The sequence below is a fragment of the Ursus maritimus genome, unplaced genomic scaffold (assembly GCF_017311325.1).
Source record: "Ursus maritimus isolate PB19 unplaced genomic scaffold, ASM1731132v1 scaffold_34, whole genome shotgun sequence".
NCBI lineage: Eukaryota > Metazoa > Chordata > Mammalia > Carnivora > Ursidae > Ursus > Ursus maritimus.
Window position 1 is genome coordinate 6,100,790 of NW_024426008.1, and position 17,218 is coordinate 6,118,007.

Consider the following 17,218-nt stretch of genomic DNA (forward strand, 5'->3'; position numbering starts at 1 on the left):
TTTTTTTTTTAAGATTATTTGAGAGAGAGAAAGTGTGGGGGTGAGGGGTAAAGGGAAAGAGAGCATTTCAAGCAGACTCCCTGCTGAGTTTGGAGCCCGAGGGGCTCAATCTCAGATACATGATTTGCAAATATTTTCCCCCTTTTCTGTAGGTTGTCTTTTCACTTTTTTGATAATGTCTTTTGCGCAAAAGTGTTTAATTTTTGATGAAGTCCAGTTTATCTGTTATGTTTTTTTCTTTTGTTGCTCTTGCTTTTGGTGGTATGTGTAAGACTCCATTGCCAAATCCAAGGTGATTGAAGGTTTTTCTCCTCTGTTTTTCTTCCAAGATTTTTATCAGTTTAGCTCTTACGTATATGTCATTGACCTGTTTGAATTGGTTCTGCGGTTCTAGATTTGCAAAGGAAAGACAAGAGTTCAACCCATTTCCATTCCTCTCTTTCAAGAAAAAAGAAAAAGAACAAGGACAAATAATGCCTCAAACAGAACTTGGTAGCTAGAGGTTAAAATATAGCTAGTTGGAGACCGTGCTCTTGGCCAACCTGAGATTTTGGTTTTCCCAGACGAGTCTTGAAGTTCTTTATTCCTCTTCTCATACCCGTCTCCATCCTAGGCAGAGTATACTGAGGGTACTACATATACTGCCATTCAGTCGGACCTCCATCTTCTTGTGATCCAAGTGTGATTTGTGTCCTATCCAAACACTGAGCTTACGATCTCATGTGCTGTACTCACCATGAACACCGATCCCAGTCTCACTGTGGCTTTGTTGGAAATCCAAACATCCCATATTAAGCAGGCAGTACCTGCAAACCTGCAAACTAGCAAAGGCGTGTGGGTGAAATCCATGCAGAATCTGTGAAGAGGTGGTAGTGGTCAACCCTGGCTGCACATCAGAATCAACTGAAGAGATGAAAAAATAAGCCCACCACAGACTAAGTGGAATTGTTCTGAGTAAAGTCTGGCATGATTTTGTAAAGCTGCAGTGATTGTAATACGCTGCCAAGGTTAGAACCACTGATTTAAAGGGAAATGGGAATTTATTAGTCATTTAAGGCAGTGCTTCTCAACCTCATTGTGCATGTACATAACCTGGGATCTTGTTAAAATGCATATTCTTATTCAAAAACGAACTCAGAATGTATCCAAGACCTAAATGTAGGAGCTGAAACTATAAAACTCGCAGAATAAACAAAGATGTAAATCTTCATAACTGCGGACTGGGCAGTAGTTCCTCAGATACGACACCAAAAACACAGGCAACCAATGAAAAATAAGTTGGACTTAGCAAACTAACTTCTGTGCTTTAAAGTTGATCAAGTAAACCCCACAGAATTGGCTGATGGTGTATCTGTTAAGAATCTAGTATCCAGGATATATAAAGATCTCTTACAACGTAACAATAAAAAGAGGAAAAAACAACCCAGTTTAAAAAGGCACAAAGGATTTGAATAGACATTTCTCCAAAGATGATAAGCAAATGGCCAAATAAGCACGTGAAAAGATGTTCAACATCATTAGGGAAATGCATATTAAAACCTTAATGAGATGCCACTTCACACCTGCTAGGACAGCTGTAGTCACAGAGAAAGTGACAAGTGTTGGTAGCATTGCTGGTGGGAATGTAAAATGGTGCAGCTACTTGGAAACCAGTTCAGCACTCTTTTAAAAGGTTAACCACAGGAGCCCCAACTACAGAAGGAACTGATATAGACCCTGAGAGATTAATCCACTAGTTCTGCTACTCAGCCCTGACCTCAGAGTGTAACCAGCTACTGCAACCTGAGCCGTTACTTAAGGGGGAAAGCCTACCAAGTTCGCACTTCCTGAGAATGGAAATTCAGCTTAAACCCTCTGAGCGCTACTTGTGTCCTAAAGATAAATGTGTCCTCAACTGCTTCAAATCTAGGCCTAAAAGACCTTGGTGACAATGATCTCTGCCAAATTAGAGGGAAGAAAAGCAGTGCCTGTCATCCAGGAGCTGGCCTACTACTAAAAGCGAGGTCTCCGTCCTGCTGAATAATTTCGCGGAATACCTACATAGTTACAAGACTGCTCTGTGACCAAAGTCAAAAGATCCATTTTGTAATTGTGCCTGCACACAGAGAAAAACATGAACGTCATCTGTTCCACAAAAATGACCAAATACCTCCCTGTCCTGGACGCCTCCTGATGAACGATCGCTTTTAGCCTCAGTTCGTTTCTGTCACCTTACGAAGATTCCCTATTTCTCCACAGCTTCCCTGAATACCCACCTCAAATCACCTACTGTGTCCAAAACATAAATCATTTTGTGACATCTTGCTGAGATTCCCCTCCGTCGTCCTGAAGGTCTGTTAGTTACACAACGAGCAATAAACACAGCTTGTGTAATACGGGTGCGTTCCTGCATCATCTGGGGCTAAGTAGTGGCTGCCCTTTTTAAGTAATGCATGAATTTTCTATTGTGCCAGAGTCCTCGCCGTTCCCTAATGTCTGCTATGTCCCACCATTATTGTTTTTGCTAGGCCCTCTGGGCATTCAAATGTGCAGGTCCTACCATTGACTGTCATGATTTTGGGACTTCCCCCCCAAACCATCTGATTGGATCCTTAGTTGAGCTATGTGTTAGATACTCAACATTAGGTGTTGGGTCCTCCTGAGTGATGGCCCATGACTTTCCATCTTTAACCCAGAAAGTGAAATTCAGTTTCTATAGCTTCTAAGGCCACTGGGGCAAACTCCACTGGACGGATTGAAGATTCTGGAAATCGGCACCAGGCTGTATTTTACACCTGAGATTCTGTAAGGGTTGAAAACCCCTCCCTGCACTGAGGCCCAGTATAACTTGTAGGCTGGATGTCTAATATTCTGCTCCTTGGTAATTGCTGGCATTCATAATGCCCATAATACAGTTAATACTTTAATTTCAATCATTTTGAACATACAGATTTGCCATTCAGTGAAGGGAGAATAAATTTGCATGGTAGTTTCAGAAGTTAAAATCTGGTCGATGGTATCTTTGATTAGGGCCAGCCTGTTTTAATTTCTCCCTTCTTGCACTCCCATCCACTGAAAGATAATTTGGTCATCAGAGCAGTCTCTAGAGAGGCCTGGCCTGACAGTTCTGGACCTATGGGGCACCTGGTGGGGACACTCTGTAGTGGTGTCCTGCCCACGGTTCCCCAGTGAATGTGTGGCAGTGTTGTGCCTAGAGCTCAGCCTCTTCCGGCTCCTCATTCCAGAGCCGGTGTACAGCACATGTCCCAGTCAGGTCAGGCCCTCGGGGAAGAAGGAAGACCTGTTAGAGCCCAAAGACTTAAGATTCACACACTTAGCCGGGGTTCATAGACTCCTCCACAGTCAGGAAAGCAGAGTGCGAGTTTGTCCTATGGCCACGCCATCTCGGATGCCAAGGGTGACAAGGGTAAAAAGCTAGCGTTTGTTGTGGTCTCCACACCTTGCGTGTATTCTCTCGGTTGTCACAACTTTACAAGGCAGGCGGTGTTTTATAGGAAAGGAAAACGTGTAACCTGAACTGCGTCCCATGGTGGGGACTGGAGTGGGGGGCAACCTGGAGAATTCCTGCCAGAGAGGGTGGTTAAGTGGTATTTGCAGGGTGGAGAAAATCCTTGGCGTCTATTTTGAGCCACAGCAAACAGGTCTTACCCGCCTCTTCTTCACAAGTCATAGAGGCTGGGCAGGGGTACGGTCAGGGCTGGGCCGCATTCCACTGCCCCCAACCCAGGGACAGGACCCATGGCTGCCTGCCGGGAGTGTTCTCAAGGGCTGGGAGAGCGGTTTGTGCGTGCGGTGTTCCCTGGGGCCACCAGAGGGCAGTAGTGGCGCATGCCTTGGTCTCCCTGTGTCCATCTTGGGAAGATTCGAGCAGTGGTTCTCAACCCCAGCAGATTCAGTGCCTCTCTTTATTTTTAACTATTTTCTGATGCCCCCCTTCCACCTTGAAGTGAAACTGATGGCTAATAAAACTTATCACAGCAAACAGTAAATATGATACCTTTGCTCTAAAAGAAAAAGGGAAAGTAACTTGTGATGAACTAATGAGTTCCATATGTAACACTTGGACACAGTTGCCCTAGACCAACACAGTGGAGCAGCTGGGTGCTTGTGCCTGTGGGCTGGTCACTGTGAATGAAGAATTACAAATGCAGGTTGATGTACGTGTGTGATAGTCGTGACAGAAAAAAACCACCGTGATTTTCTGAAATGGTAAACAACTCTTGGTAAAATTAAAAAAGAATACGATTGTTCCTTTTTGGTACCCTTGGAAATTTCAGTATATATTACAACTGCAAAAACATTTTTATGCATATAATAGCTTCTGTGCTCTTACAAACAGGCTTTTTCACCAGGTCCTATGTGACAGTCCAGTGGAATGAAAGCCAGTTCTTTTTCTGAGCAGCGGCCTTCGCTGAGAACTCTGGCCTGTGCCGAGGATGTGAGATGCCCTATCTTCCCACCAGACGTAAGCCACCTGAGAGCTGGAGCTTTGTGTTACATGACAGGTCCTCAGACCCTGCAGAGAGCCTGTCACGGTATCCAGTCTGGACTCAGTACAGTGGACTGACTGAGTCCTTCCTCTGTGTCTAGGGGTGACTCGGCCACCTTGAGGGCTTGGACCCCGAGTAACGAGGGCTGATGTAGACTGAAGCCAGGCAGGAGATGCCTCTCAAATTGCCTGGCAGAGAGGAAAATGGGAGGCTTCATGTTTTCTTAAGCAAGGTCTGTCTACCCAGAAGGGCCCTTTCACTCCCCTGGCCCCCCAGCACTTATTCCTATTTGTAGTTTCTGAGGTAGGCTGCATGCCCTTGTGGGAAAAAGCAGTTAACTGGTTCTGAAACTCACTTTCGGGGCGGGGCTGATCAGTGTCCCTGCAGAGTAGCTGCATTCTAGGGTAGAGGGATAAGGGAGCTCCTTTCTGGAGCCTCTGGGGGAAGGGCTGAAACCCAGCCTGTGCTGGCCCACAACGCACCAGTGCCTCCAACCTTTTGCACAGCCTCACCCAGCCCGGCTGCCCCCGGCACACTGCTGCCCAGGGGGAAGGTTCATTTCATGTCTGGGCCATAGCGGCTCTGGGGTTCCTTCCTTGTCCTAGAGTCCACTGCTGACGGCTTTGCGGCAGGAGGGCAGGTGGCTGACACCAGCCTGGTCTCACAGGGGTCTCCGTGAAATGAGTGGGGACAGTTGGGTCAGTGAGTCCCGTGCTTCATCCACTGAAGTTCCACTTTTGCGTTTTTTTATATCCGTTAACTGTATGTGCTTTTTATTTATTTATCTTGAGATGATCCAAGAAGAGAGGATTAGGAAGCGTGTGGTGTGATGTGACTTGCTGGTAAGCAGTCGATTTTGTGCAGGCTTCTGCTCCTGGGGCCAGTATACAGGGGATGCCGAGGATAGCCAAGTTTCATTTATTTGTTCAAATACAGACATGATCAAGGATATTCTAAATAAGGTTGTGATTTACAGCATTGATTATAGAATTCCCTCTGATCATCTGATTAGGTCACAGGAATTTGAATTTCTATTGAAGCTTTACTTTCAAAGTTCCCTCCTGTCTCCTCGTGTGTAGAGCACAAATTCCTAAAAATATACCTAGACAAGTATAGCTCAGTGCACTAGGGTTTGTTACCCAAGAATTTAGAATCCAGTATTGGCAAAGACACTAAAACATAGTTTGGGGTGGGATAGAGACGTCTGCCTGGTTGTTCTGGACCCCCGATCTGAAACCATTCTCATGTTAGAGTTTCCAGGACTGTAGCAATTATCTCTGAAATATTTTTGTCCACACTGACTTGAATGAAATTTTCTGGAGCCGATGGGGGCTCCAGAGTGTCGAACTGGGACTGCAGTAACTCAGGGGGCATAAAATGTCCTCTTCTTTTGAGTAAACGTCCAGAGATGACCTCAAACGACCCACTCAGATGGACCACAAGGAGCTTCACCTCAGCTGGCTGGCTGTCCTTCCCCGTCTCATCACACTTCAGGGGTGCGCCATCTTTTCCTCGTATTAAGATGTCTCTGTACGCTTTCTTCAGAGCTGAACAGGCTAGAACCACATGCTGTCCAGAGGCTACATCTCTGTTAAAAAAGGAGGGAGTGGCACTAAATAATGAGGACATTTGAAATAACTGGTGTCGATTCTAGGCCGAAGATTCCAGTCCTACTTCTCTGCCAGTGGAAGGCATTTAAAAATGGTGGTCAAGTATCAGGCAGTCTTGGCTTTAAGGTAAAGATCTTCCTTCCACTGGTGAACTGAGCCATCTTGGGCAAGGTATTTACCTCCCTGAGCATCAGTTCATCATCTGTTAAATGGGGCTACTTAGAGCACCTGTCCGTGGAATTGTGAGGATCAGTTTGTCCAGGTGCCCAGTCACACAGGAAGTGCTTGGAAGGTGTCAGCCCTGCTCCTGTGCGTGTAGGATGTGGCTCAGCCGCCATGCGTGGACACGGATGGCTGTTGGCGGGTGACTGTGCCACACACACCTCGGCTCAGGTGTTCCACAGGTGTTCAGAGATTTGAATCTCACAACTGGCTTCCCCCCATTCCTACTCCACAATATGCTGGCAGTCTGGTGAAGTTACCAGTGCGGAGCTGGAGAACGCAGGAGGAAAGGGGAGTATCAGACTCTCTGTGGTCTAAGGTGAGCAAGATATGAGAAGCGAAGAAAAAACCTGAGCCAGAAAGAGAGGCAGAGTGACAACACACCGCAAAGGGAAACCAATGTGCTCCGAGACTGCGCAAGTAAGTGAGCCCCCACTTCCACCCAGCTGCTGTGCGCCCGTCTGTGGTCAGGAGAGGCTGCCATCTTCTGGCTAGGAAGGGACTCAAGCAAAGAGGTGAAGGGTAAACCCTGGCTTGGGTACTTCGTAGAATGTTTGCGTCAGAACTGAGAATTCTAAAGGTGCCTGCCATTGATCTATGGCCAATGTACACTTGAGATCCAGTGGACGGAGTGTATCATCAGCATGAACTTAGGTACCTGGGCCTTCTGGCCCTTCCCAGAGGCCATGGGTGAGAGCTTGTTTATTCTGGGTCTGGATGTCTGATCGCTGCTCTCCTGAGGATCTTCATTTCTGCTTCCATCACAGGTCAGTGTATTTGATCTCTGACGAGTCTGTTTATGTTCGAGACCCAGCTGGGTAGGAGTTCTCAAACCCTGAAACCCTAAACTCTAATAAGACTATGCAAAGGCAGGTTGCCAGCTATGTCAGTGCCATGTGAAAAAAGTAAACTGAACTTTTAATCTTAAGTATATTCTAATTGCATATGGCGCGGATGGTTTTAGGTTTATAAAATATAAAGTGTCACCTTCATTCTAGAAAGCAGATTTATAAGCCATCCCCTGCCTTTTCTTAATCCTTTTCCACATCCCAACCAGGATTCCCAGGGGTCAGGTCCCCAGATGGGTAGAGCGGATCTCATCTGCTCAGAGGCACGATACAGAGCAGGACAATTTGGGACTCCCAATTCTGGTGACCAATTATCTGTTCACTTACAGACGAGTCCAGGTCTTTCCTGGTTGCCACAGCTTGAAGTGGGGGGAAGAGGTGGAGACAAAGATGTGACTAGAACAGTGGTGGCATCAGTTACCACCTTTCCAGCACTACGATGTTTTAGATGCCGTTCTGAGTGCCTCCCATACCCCATTTCACCAATTCTCAAAATAATCTGTGAGTAGGAACTACATCCCCATTTTCAAATGGAGAAACAGGCTTATGGAAGCCAGCTGCCTGACCAAGATTCCCAGATGATAACTGCGGAGCTGTCTAGAAGGTTCATTTCCAGGACCCAACTAAATTACACGTGGGTTCTAGCTGATTTAGATTATTGTGGGTTACTTGACAAGTGCACTCCTTTTCTGGGATCCTTTATCATCGGCCAGTTGTGATTTCAAGAACGTATTTTTTGCCTCTACTTTCTGATGAGTTTTCTTTACTCACTGGCTTATGCCAAGGTCTGATGCTCTCTTACCTTAGTAAAATGTCATGTAAGTTGCAGAGCCATGGAATCCTGTCCTGAAATTAAAGCAGACACAAAGTGACTTTTCTCAGGTATTGTTTATTTGTACAGAAACACAGTTAATCATGTTCCTCAGAGAAATCTTAGTGCTTTTGAGAAGTAGGACATGACAAGGCTGCGGGGTCAAGTCTCTGGGCAGTTAAGCACAGTAACATTATGATGGGATTAGCGCCCTTTGAAGAAGAGACCAGTGAGCTAACGTGTGCTCGCCCTCCTGTGCTGACACCGCTCCTGTCCTCCACACGTGCAAGCCGGGGAGAGGACTGTCACCAAGACCCTGACTGTGCTGGCATCCTGTGTTGTACTTCCAGCCTCCAGAGCTGTGAGAACTGAATGTCTTTTGGTTAACCCCCCACAGTGTGGTATTTTAAGCTGACCAAAACTCATCTGAAAATCCATCTGGGCCTGGGGCCTTTTTTGAGGGGAGATCTTGGATTATAGATTCAGTTTTTTTAACGAGCATTATGTTATGTTCAGGTTTTCTATTCTCGATTCAGTTTTGGTATCTGAGAAAGCAGGAAGAGACCACACATACAGTTAGATCTCTGGACCCTCCTGATTCCTAAGCCAGATGCAGCATCAACAAGGTCTTATTTCCATTTTGGGGGAAAAAACTGAATAATCTCTGCCCCCAGATCACTGCCATCCAAGCACATTTTCCCACAGTAATTTATATTTTTCTAAGAAGTTGTCCAATTTAAGTCTTTAAATTTACAAACATCAGTTTGTTCACAGCCCTGTTTTCATTCCTACTCTTAATTGTGCTTTTGTCCCTGCTCTTGATCAGTCTTGTTAGAGATCTGTCTATTTTTATGTTTTTCAAACAGCATCGCTTATCATCTACATAGTTTCTTTGGCTTATATTCCATTAATTTCAGCATTCATTTCTATTTTTTTCCTACATTCTTCCTTTTTATTGTTTTTTTCCACTGGAACACTTAGCTCATTACTTCTCATTCTTGTTATTTTTCCAGAAATGCATCCAGAGGCCATAGATTTCCTTCCAAGTAATGTTTCAAAGGCCTTCCATAAGTTTTGGTTGACAGCACTTTTGTTGTACATTTCTGAATAGAGGGAAGGGCATGATCCAAGACTGGTGTACAGACTCTTGAGTAAATGGGTGAAGCAGATATGGGAGTTGGCGGTGAGGAAGGTCAGGAGACACCGCCCGGACCGGGTGGTCAGGAACTTGAGTGACCACCAGGAAGGCTGGGCTTTACTGGAAGGGCGTTAGGGAGGACTTGGAGGCATGAGCTCCAAATTTTGTGTTCATATTTGTGACGAAAGGGAGTGACTGAGATCCCCGCTTCACAAAAGCAGAAATTGGAACAAGAAGGAGATATTAGAACAAATTCACTCAACTCTGTGAGTAGTTCCTACAGATGATAGGACAAATCGTGAAAGTCAAACACACAGACGCTTAGGGGAAAGAGAAGAGGAAACAACACAACCCAAATGAGCATCTCTGCCTGCTGGGTCTGACATTCGAGGTCATCGCATTCCTGATGGTGTCCCCCGCCCCCAGCCCAGTGCTTGGAGGTAGTGGGCACAGTGAATGTTCTAGCACTAGGAGTTCAATCAGAACATGAAGAGGACAGAGAAAGATTCCTGGGCCTGTGGTTTTGGTGATGTGATGGAAACACCTAGAGACATGCAGTGCCTCCTGGAACGGGATGGTGGCTAAGGGGAGAAGGGGAGTTGGAGCTCAGGGGAACAACTCAGGAGCCCGAGTAGGGCCAGGGCTGCTGGGGGAGGCGGACGGAAAGAAGGAGCGGGTGGGGAGAGCAGCAGCCAGGGACCGGTGTTTATACCTCGTACAAAAATGAACTTGAGACCACGGATGAAAGAACACATGTACAAAGCATATACACCCCCAAAAAGATAGGGACAAAAACTCCAAAATTCAAACTCCAAAATTTGTAGGCATTTTTGAAAGATAAAACCAAGAGTGACGTATTCTGTAAAAACATTTTCCAGTACTTTCCAAATTTTCTATACAGGGCAAGTGTTCTTTTTATAATCGGGAAAATTTTTCTCAAAAACCCCCTCATTTAACAGACTTTGAAGTCTGCTTCATTGTCACTGCGGGCTGCTGGGGCAGCATGGACCTGGCGTGGGGTGGGGGTAGGGGGACACTGGCAGCTTGCAGATCCTTTATCATCATCACTACACAAAGACATCCTGTCACGGCCTGGGTGGCCTATCTGTCCAGGCCGGCGCTGTCCACTAGAGCTTTGTGTCGTGATGGAAGTGAACACCTGGGCAGTGTAACCCAAGAACTGGAGTTTACATTTTATTTTGAATCCATTTACATTTAAATAGCCTGAAGGAGCCCTTGGAATATTCAACACAGGTTCTCTCTCTTCAAACCTCAGCCCTCTGAGCACAAAACCTCCCCAAGCCTTCCCCAGAGGAGGCTGTACCCGCCTCAGCCTTTCCACCGGGTCGTCCTCACAGTATCGCGAGGGAGGGGCTGGTTGCTAGAGAGGTCCCTGGTGCCAGCCCAGCTGTGACCCACACCGTCACACTCAGCTGAGTGCTCCTCAAGAAGCCATTCTAGCTCTTTCTCTCCCTGGAAGAGAGAAAGTCTAACGTCTGGCTGACTTGTACAGTTTCTCCTAAATATATTTAGTGACTCACTATGTTTCTTCCAGTAACCGATAACCTTTTCTTCCGTACAATAAATTCCTCTTCTGAACTCTACTCCCTCCCCCACCCATACTGCCCACTTAACAAGCCTCGCTTGTGAACAGAGGAAGGATGTTTAAATGCCATTTTAAAAATCCACCCATTTGGGTTGCTTTACTTAGTTCTTTAACTTAACTTTATTTGCACTCACCAAGGAGAAAAATAACACTGGCATGACCACGTTTTACACACTCGGTAGAAATGGTTTATGTTACACGTGTGTACATGCAGACACATTAGCGACAATAATAAGTGATGTTTACGGAATGCTTAGGGTACTTCACTGTGCATACTTTTAGTAGTATCTCCTTTAATCCTCCCAAGAACCCAATGAAATGGGTCCTGTTACCATCCCTACTTCACAGGAGGAAAATAAGGCACAGAGAGACTAGCCATGTGCCCAAGGCCACACAAGCTTCCTGGCGGAGCCCGGTTATCTGCACTGTGGCTTATCTCTAGTATAATGTCATTATTATGCTCCAGTCATTCTGTATCTTGTTTATGGTTCCTTGCTCCTATCTTCTAAAGTCAAATGTCGTAAACTTAATTTTGATGGTTCAAAGTCTGCATCTTGGCCAACTCAAGCCGTCCTCCCTGAAACAGGAGTGTACTCAGAGTCCCTAGAATTAGACCTAGTGCTGGTGAGGGACTCCAGTCCCTCGAGGCAGGACAGAGGGAAGAGAGTGAGCTAGTGGCAGCACAGCTCGGGCCAAGGTCACTGAAAGTGGCAACCACAGCATTGGTCTTTGGCCAGTTCCACTCTGTTCCTGCCCTTTGGACAGCCCGGCCTGTGAGCCTGGCTGGGGCCTCAGCCCTCACATCTCTCCTGGGCTATAGCGAGTTACGCCAGCGAGTCCAGTCTGCACCTCTGCTTTGGGGGGCACCCTTAGGAAATGCCCTTATGATGGTGCACAAAGGAATGAGGTGCTATTCATTCCTTCACTTAACGACTGAGCCACAGGTATCTTCCAACATTTACTGTGTGGCCAGCCCTGGTGGTATATAATGGTCAACAGAAAGGCCACAGTCCTCACCCTTTCAGAGGTAAGATCTAGTTGCAGAGATAAATATTAATCAAGTTCTTACACTGTCAAATGCCACCTTGCGACTGGGACCCAGGCCGCGTGGGCCGTGGTGCTATGGGAGTTTCTTACAGGAGGTTTTACTTCAATAGGTCCAGGAGGGGCTTCCCTGAAGAAGTGGCATGGAAGCTGAGCTGTGGATAGGAGCAGGGTTAACGGAAGAGGGGACAGAAGTGCATTTCAGACAGTGGAACAGCAGATGCAAAGGCACTGGGGGGCAGGGGGGGAGGAGCAAGGCAGTGGGAGTGATTGACAGGGGCCAAGGTGGCTCTGGAGAGAGGGAGGGTGGGCACAGCACCTGAAGAGACTGGAGTGGGACATGTTGAGGCCTTTAGGTGTTTGGTCTTGACCCTGAGATGGATGGGAAAGTTCCAGAGGGCTAGATTTGAATTTGTAATGGTTCCTCTGGCTTTGGGGTGTTTGCGAGTCTGGTGGCAGCTGAAAGGCCTGGGGAGGAGGATAGAGGCATCACCTCGGAATGACATCCTGCAGATTAAAAGCCTGCCACAAAGTGTCCCGGCAGGCCCTGCCAAAGCGGAGGCGGGGTGGGATCCCTCCTAGCTCTGTGTTCAGAGAGAAGTTCAGGGCCAGAGCTGACCATGTGCAGGACCCCGTGTGCCTGGCTTTGGAGGGCTGTGCACGAGTTGTCTGGTGCGGGAACTCTCCTACACCCTGTGCTGTGAGAGCTCCACCCACGGCTCCTGGCTGGAGCGCCTGTGTTGGAACAGACGGCGAATGTTACCTGGTCATTCAGTGGGATCCCTCTTCCCATCTTCACTCGGTTCTCCTCTGGGTGATAGTCGTCCGCATCATAGAATTTCCATCCCAGCTTTAAGAACAAAGTGAAAGGGTGTATGTGGCAACCACCATTACCGATACTACTGGGCAGGCGTGGAAATGGGCAGCCAAAGGACCACCCCCACCCTACCTCCCCCCCATGTTCCCCACCCCACCCTCGCCCCCCTGGACGCAGGAGAAGGGAGGCTGTGAAGCCAAGTCATCATCCCTGCTCACTGGGCTGCTACTGCTTTCATTCATCACTCTTGGTGATCACCAAGGAGAAAACCAAGACTGCTCCATTGGGTTTCACAAGCCACGTCCGTGGTGAGTTTTACAAACCACTATGGGTCAGAAGAAGGGGGGCCGAAGGAAGAGAAGCAGAGAGACAGTGCAGTGGGACTCGAACAGGTTACCTTGGATGCCAGCAGGGCGCCCACGGTCGATCTGTGGAGAGGACACAGGTTCAAGTGACTGCTCTTCCCAACCCGTGCGTGCCTCCTGCCATGCGGGGTGCCCTGGGAGACAGCCAGCCGCCCCGCCACGTTGAAACCCAGTCATTTTATGAGATGCTGGAGTCCAGAGCATGTTAGCGTTCTCCAGGAATTTACTTATGAGTTACCACTAATTCTCTTTTCCAAAAAGCAATATATAAGATCTCGTTAAACTCCTGAAGTTCTTTCTGAAGTTCTTTGGTCCCTGTTCTAGAGACAATTACATTTTTTGAAAAAAGTGCTGAATAGGAGATTTTACTGAGGGTACTGGAAGGAGGGGCTTGACAGGGGGTTTAACCTCCCAGCACAAGGTTCAAAGAGCTCATAAAAGCATTAACACCTTGTTTGGGGTTTAACAGAGACACACTCTTAAAGAACAAAGTAAAATTCGGAATGAGAAGTCAGCCTGGGAGGGAAATGCCCTCTGCGTGATGCGTGTGATAAGGACCTGTTGCTCCCCTACCAGGCAGCACTCGGTGGAAAGGGCTTGGGTCTCAGCACCTAACAGCTGGCCACGTGCTTCCGTGCAAGTCACCTTTCCCTCTACATCTGTTTTCTCGCCTGCAAAACGGGGGAACTGAGCTAAACCACTCACTACTCATTTCACTCAGCCGGTACTTACTGAGCACCTGCTAGTCCCCAGGATATGAAAACAATGAAAATAAAAACAATAAAAACAAAACTCTGCTCACGTTCTAGCTGGATTCAAGGGTCCTGTCTCTCTTTTGTGGAGAAGGTCTCAAGGAGCTGTTAAAGACACACGTGTACCCAACTGAGACCTGCTCCCTGATGGAACCAAAGGATTGCGGAGGGTTGTAACTTCTCCCATTAGGTTCACTGCGCTGAAGCTTGCATAGGGAGACATCCTGCAGCCTACTGGTGACCAACTCCACGGCCGGGGGAGCCAGAGCTGCGCATGACAGAAATTACACTGGGAGCGCCTGGGTGGCACAGCGGTTAAGCATCTGCCTTTGGCTCAGGGCATGATCCCGGCCTTCTGGGATCGAGCCCCACATCAGGCTCCTCCGCTGTGAGCCTGCTTCTTCCTCTCCCACTCCCCCTGCTTGTGTTCCCTCTCTCGCTGGCTGTCTCTATCTCTGTCGAATAAATAAATGAAATCTTAAAAAAAAAAAAAGAAATTACACTGAAGACTAAGTTAGATGAGCCAGGGATGAACACGTCAGCCACCACTCACAATTTAAAAGAAGAGCTAACTAGATTTGGGTGTAGACTGGCAGGGAGGAGACGGAAGGAAAAGGAAAAGCCACTGTCTACTGCCCTATCCAAACCTCCTAAGCCAGAGAACAGCAGGACTCGACATGGACACGGACAGGGACCCCCAGCACAGTGCTCCGCTCAGAGGAGACTGATTGGAGCAAGCATTACAGACCAGTCTGGGGCCCAAAAGGTCCCTAAGCAGGATGGTTTAAATCAGGATCAAGGAGGCTGAAAAAGACTGTAAGACAGTGGTGGTTAGGCTGGGGCACAGATTAAATGCAAAAGATACTCAAAAGGCCAGAAGCGGAGGGTGGCTTCACGAAGGCTAAACATAAAACTAACCTTGCTACCTATTCAAATAGCTCCATTTATTCATTTGTTCATTCATCCATTAAATTAGTAAATCGTTTTTGAGTATCTACTGCATGCCAGGCATTGTTCTAGACAGGGCAGTAAACAAAAAGGAAAAGGATCCCTTGCATTTGGGTAGGGGAGGGGGAGGCAAGAAACACAATAAATAAGTAAAATTATTGCCTGACATTGTTAACAGTGGTTTAACTACAATCTTTCTGGTTTGAGACTGTTGTTTTCTTGAGCCATTTTTTTCCTCGCAAATGTTATGGAGTATAATTTAAAATCTTGCAAGGCCCTAACAAGGGCTCACAAAAGTCACCAAAGAATTCACTGTTGCTATGTCTGTTGGTCAATATAATCATTCTCATTTTATTACTCAGTCCCTCAGCGACGGCTGACGCTGAACTTTAACCATCAGAAGGCCCAGGGCTCAGTCCTCAGCCAGCTTCTTGATCTTTACTCACTTCCTCGGTGATCTCAACATCTTACGTCTTTAAAATCTGCGCACCAAAGATTCCTACATTTATATCTAAAGTTCCTCTCCTGAACTCTGGACTTGGATATCCAATCAACCACTTGACAAACCCACTCAGATACTGATAGGCAATTCACCACATCCCACATTGAGTTCCTATTTTTTCCCCCCAAACCTGCTCTGCCTACTGCTTCCACATCAGTCAATAGTAACGCCCTTCTTCCAGTTACCCAAGCCAAATATCCTGAAGTCATCATTGACACCTTTCTCCCTCTCTCATATGCCACATCCAGTCCATCGACATGTCTTTCTGGTTCTGCCTTCAGAATATCTCCAGCCTCTGACCACTTCTCCTCACCTTCATTGTTTCTCTGACCTCATCTCCCATCACTCAGCCACAACGGCTTCCCTGGTAATCCACTACGAAACAAAGCCTCCGGGCCTTTGCACTTGCTATATTCCCTCTGCCTCATCTGCCCTTTCCCTAGCTAGCCACCAGGCTTAGTCCTTCACTTCTTGGTCTTGCTCACATCCCACTGCCTCAGAGGAGCTTTCCTCCCTGTCCTGCCTGCTGTTCCTTGTTCTACTTACTCTCCTTTATTTTCCCCTTGGAGCACCTACTACTGCCTACCACAGTACATACATGTATTTATTCTTATAAACTTCCCTTCTGTTTCCCATACTAGAATGTAAACTCTGAGGGCAGGTATTTTATCTGTCCTATTCATTATGTATCAGTGACATGGAGCCAGGATCGAACTCTATAAATAATTACTGAATGCGTGAATATCATAACCATATAAATCATATGGTTCAGACCCCCCTCATCTAATCCAAGGCAGAGAGGGGTACATGAATTTCCCAAGCTCACACAACCAGGCAGCAAAGCAGAGCCAAGACCCGGGACTCTTGATGAACCCACTACATCACACCATAGAAGCAGTCTTACAGTCTTCAACTTCTTCAAATCATACGACAGCTAAGGATTTTCAGGCTCCATGTTTTATTTTAATTTTGCTCCAAGACGCCCCAAATTATTTTAATTTCTTAAGAAATGAGGCTAAAAATGCCACAGTAATTTTGAAAACCTAAATTTCCTACCTGGAGCAAGAAAGAGACTTTAATATATATTTGACCACACAAGCAGTTAGTGGTTCAGAAAATTCTAGAAGGGTACTATGGGCCTTTGAAGTTATGACATGTCACTTGAGAGCTGTCTTTTGCTGCCTGCCTTTTTCGGTGCAGGGCACGGTTAGATTTTGGTCTGATCAGGAAGCCAAAGTCTAGCTCCCAGCTCCCAAGTTGGCCAGACTGGGCTGGGCAGAGGCTTTGTGGCATCCGGGTTCCTCCTTGCGAACCCTTAGGGGGTTGACTCCTTATTAACACTGACTCCTTCCAGTTAAAGCTGATAAACGTTGATCACAGCACAGAGGAAACAGACCAGAAGGTGAAATTCCCTTTCTAAAATCTCATCACAAAGTCCAGCACCTCGCAGGAGGGAGCTGCCGCTCTGCCCAGCCTGACAAAGGTCAGTGGGAGACTGGGACGACATTTGCCCCAGTGCTTTGGGCCTCGCACCCTTCCACCTCATTCTGACAAGAGGCTCCCAAATATCCGCACTAGTGAACGCCCGAGCCACCGCGGGCGGCGCCCCAGCAGGCGCTTCTCCACAAAGGGCTTTCGCTGGAGCCTCTCGGGGTATCGATGGAGAAGCCGGGTCTCGGCGCCCCGGGGAGGGCAGGTTGGAGACTGGGGAAACGGAGCAGGTGCCCCGGACCTCACTTCCTCATCTGCAAAGGGAAGCTGGAGGCTCCCCAGAACCCTGCGTACCCCGCGGGCCCGGAACGGTGACGCCTCCGCCGCGCGCGCCGCCTCCTCCAGTGCGCCCCCCGCCACCCCCTGCTCTCCTAGACGTACTTCCCCGAGCCGCTCACGCCCATCACCAGCAGCACGCCCGGCGCCGTCATGGCCCGGAGTCCCGCTCCTTTCCGCTGCCTTCCGGGGCCGGTCCGCCCCGCCTCCCGGCCGCGGAGGACCGAGCGGCGGGCGAGCTGGACAGCTCCGCCCCCGCCGCGCCGCCCCGCCCCCGCCGCGCCGCCCCGCCCCCGCC

At 47.8% G+C, this 17,218-nt stretch overlaps 1 protein-coding gene across 1 annotated transcript; it reads right to left on the reverse strand.

The window, feature by feature from the left end:
* Positions 1–5,394: 5,394 nt before the first annotated feature.
* Positions 5,395–17,184, reverse strand: IDNK (IDNK gluconokinase). Its single transcript, XM_040620208.1, has 5 exons — positions 17,026–17,184; positions 12,984–13,014; positions 12,533–12,619; positions 7,973–8,016; positions 5,395–6,078 (listed from the first exon to the last, which is right to left on the reverse strand). The coding sequence occupies exons 1-5, from the start codon at positions 17,073–17,075 to the stop codon at positions 5,733–5,735; spliced, it is 558 nt and encodes a 185-aa protein (XP_040476142.1). The 5' UTR covers positions 17,076–17,184; the 3' UTR covers positions 5,395–5,732.
* Between the last annotated feature and the right edge of the window lie 34 nt (positions 17,185–17,218).

Excerpts from the sequence above, each read along its gene's own strand:
- IDNK (XM_040620208.1), bottom strand. The coding sequence starts at position 17,075 with ATGACGGCGCCGGGCGTGCTGCTGGTGATGGGCGTGAGCGGCTCGGGG. Across the intron at positions 13,015-17,025 it reads GGCGTGAGCGGCTCGGGGAA|ATCGACCGTGGGCGCCCTGC; the intron begins GTACGTCTAGGA and ends TCCTCTCCACAG. Across the intron at positions 8,017-12,532 it reads GGATCCCACTGAATGACCAG|GACAGGATTCCATGGCTCTG; the intron begins GTAACATTCGCC and ends CTTTAATTTCAG.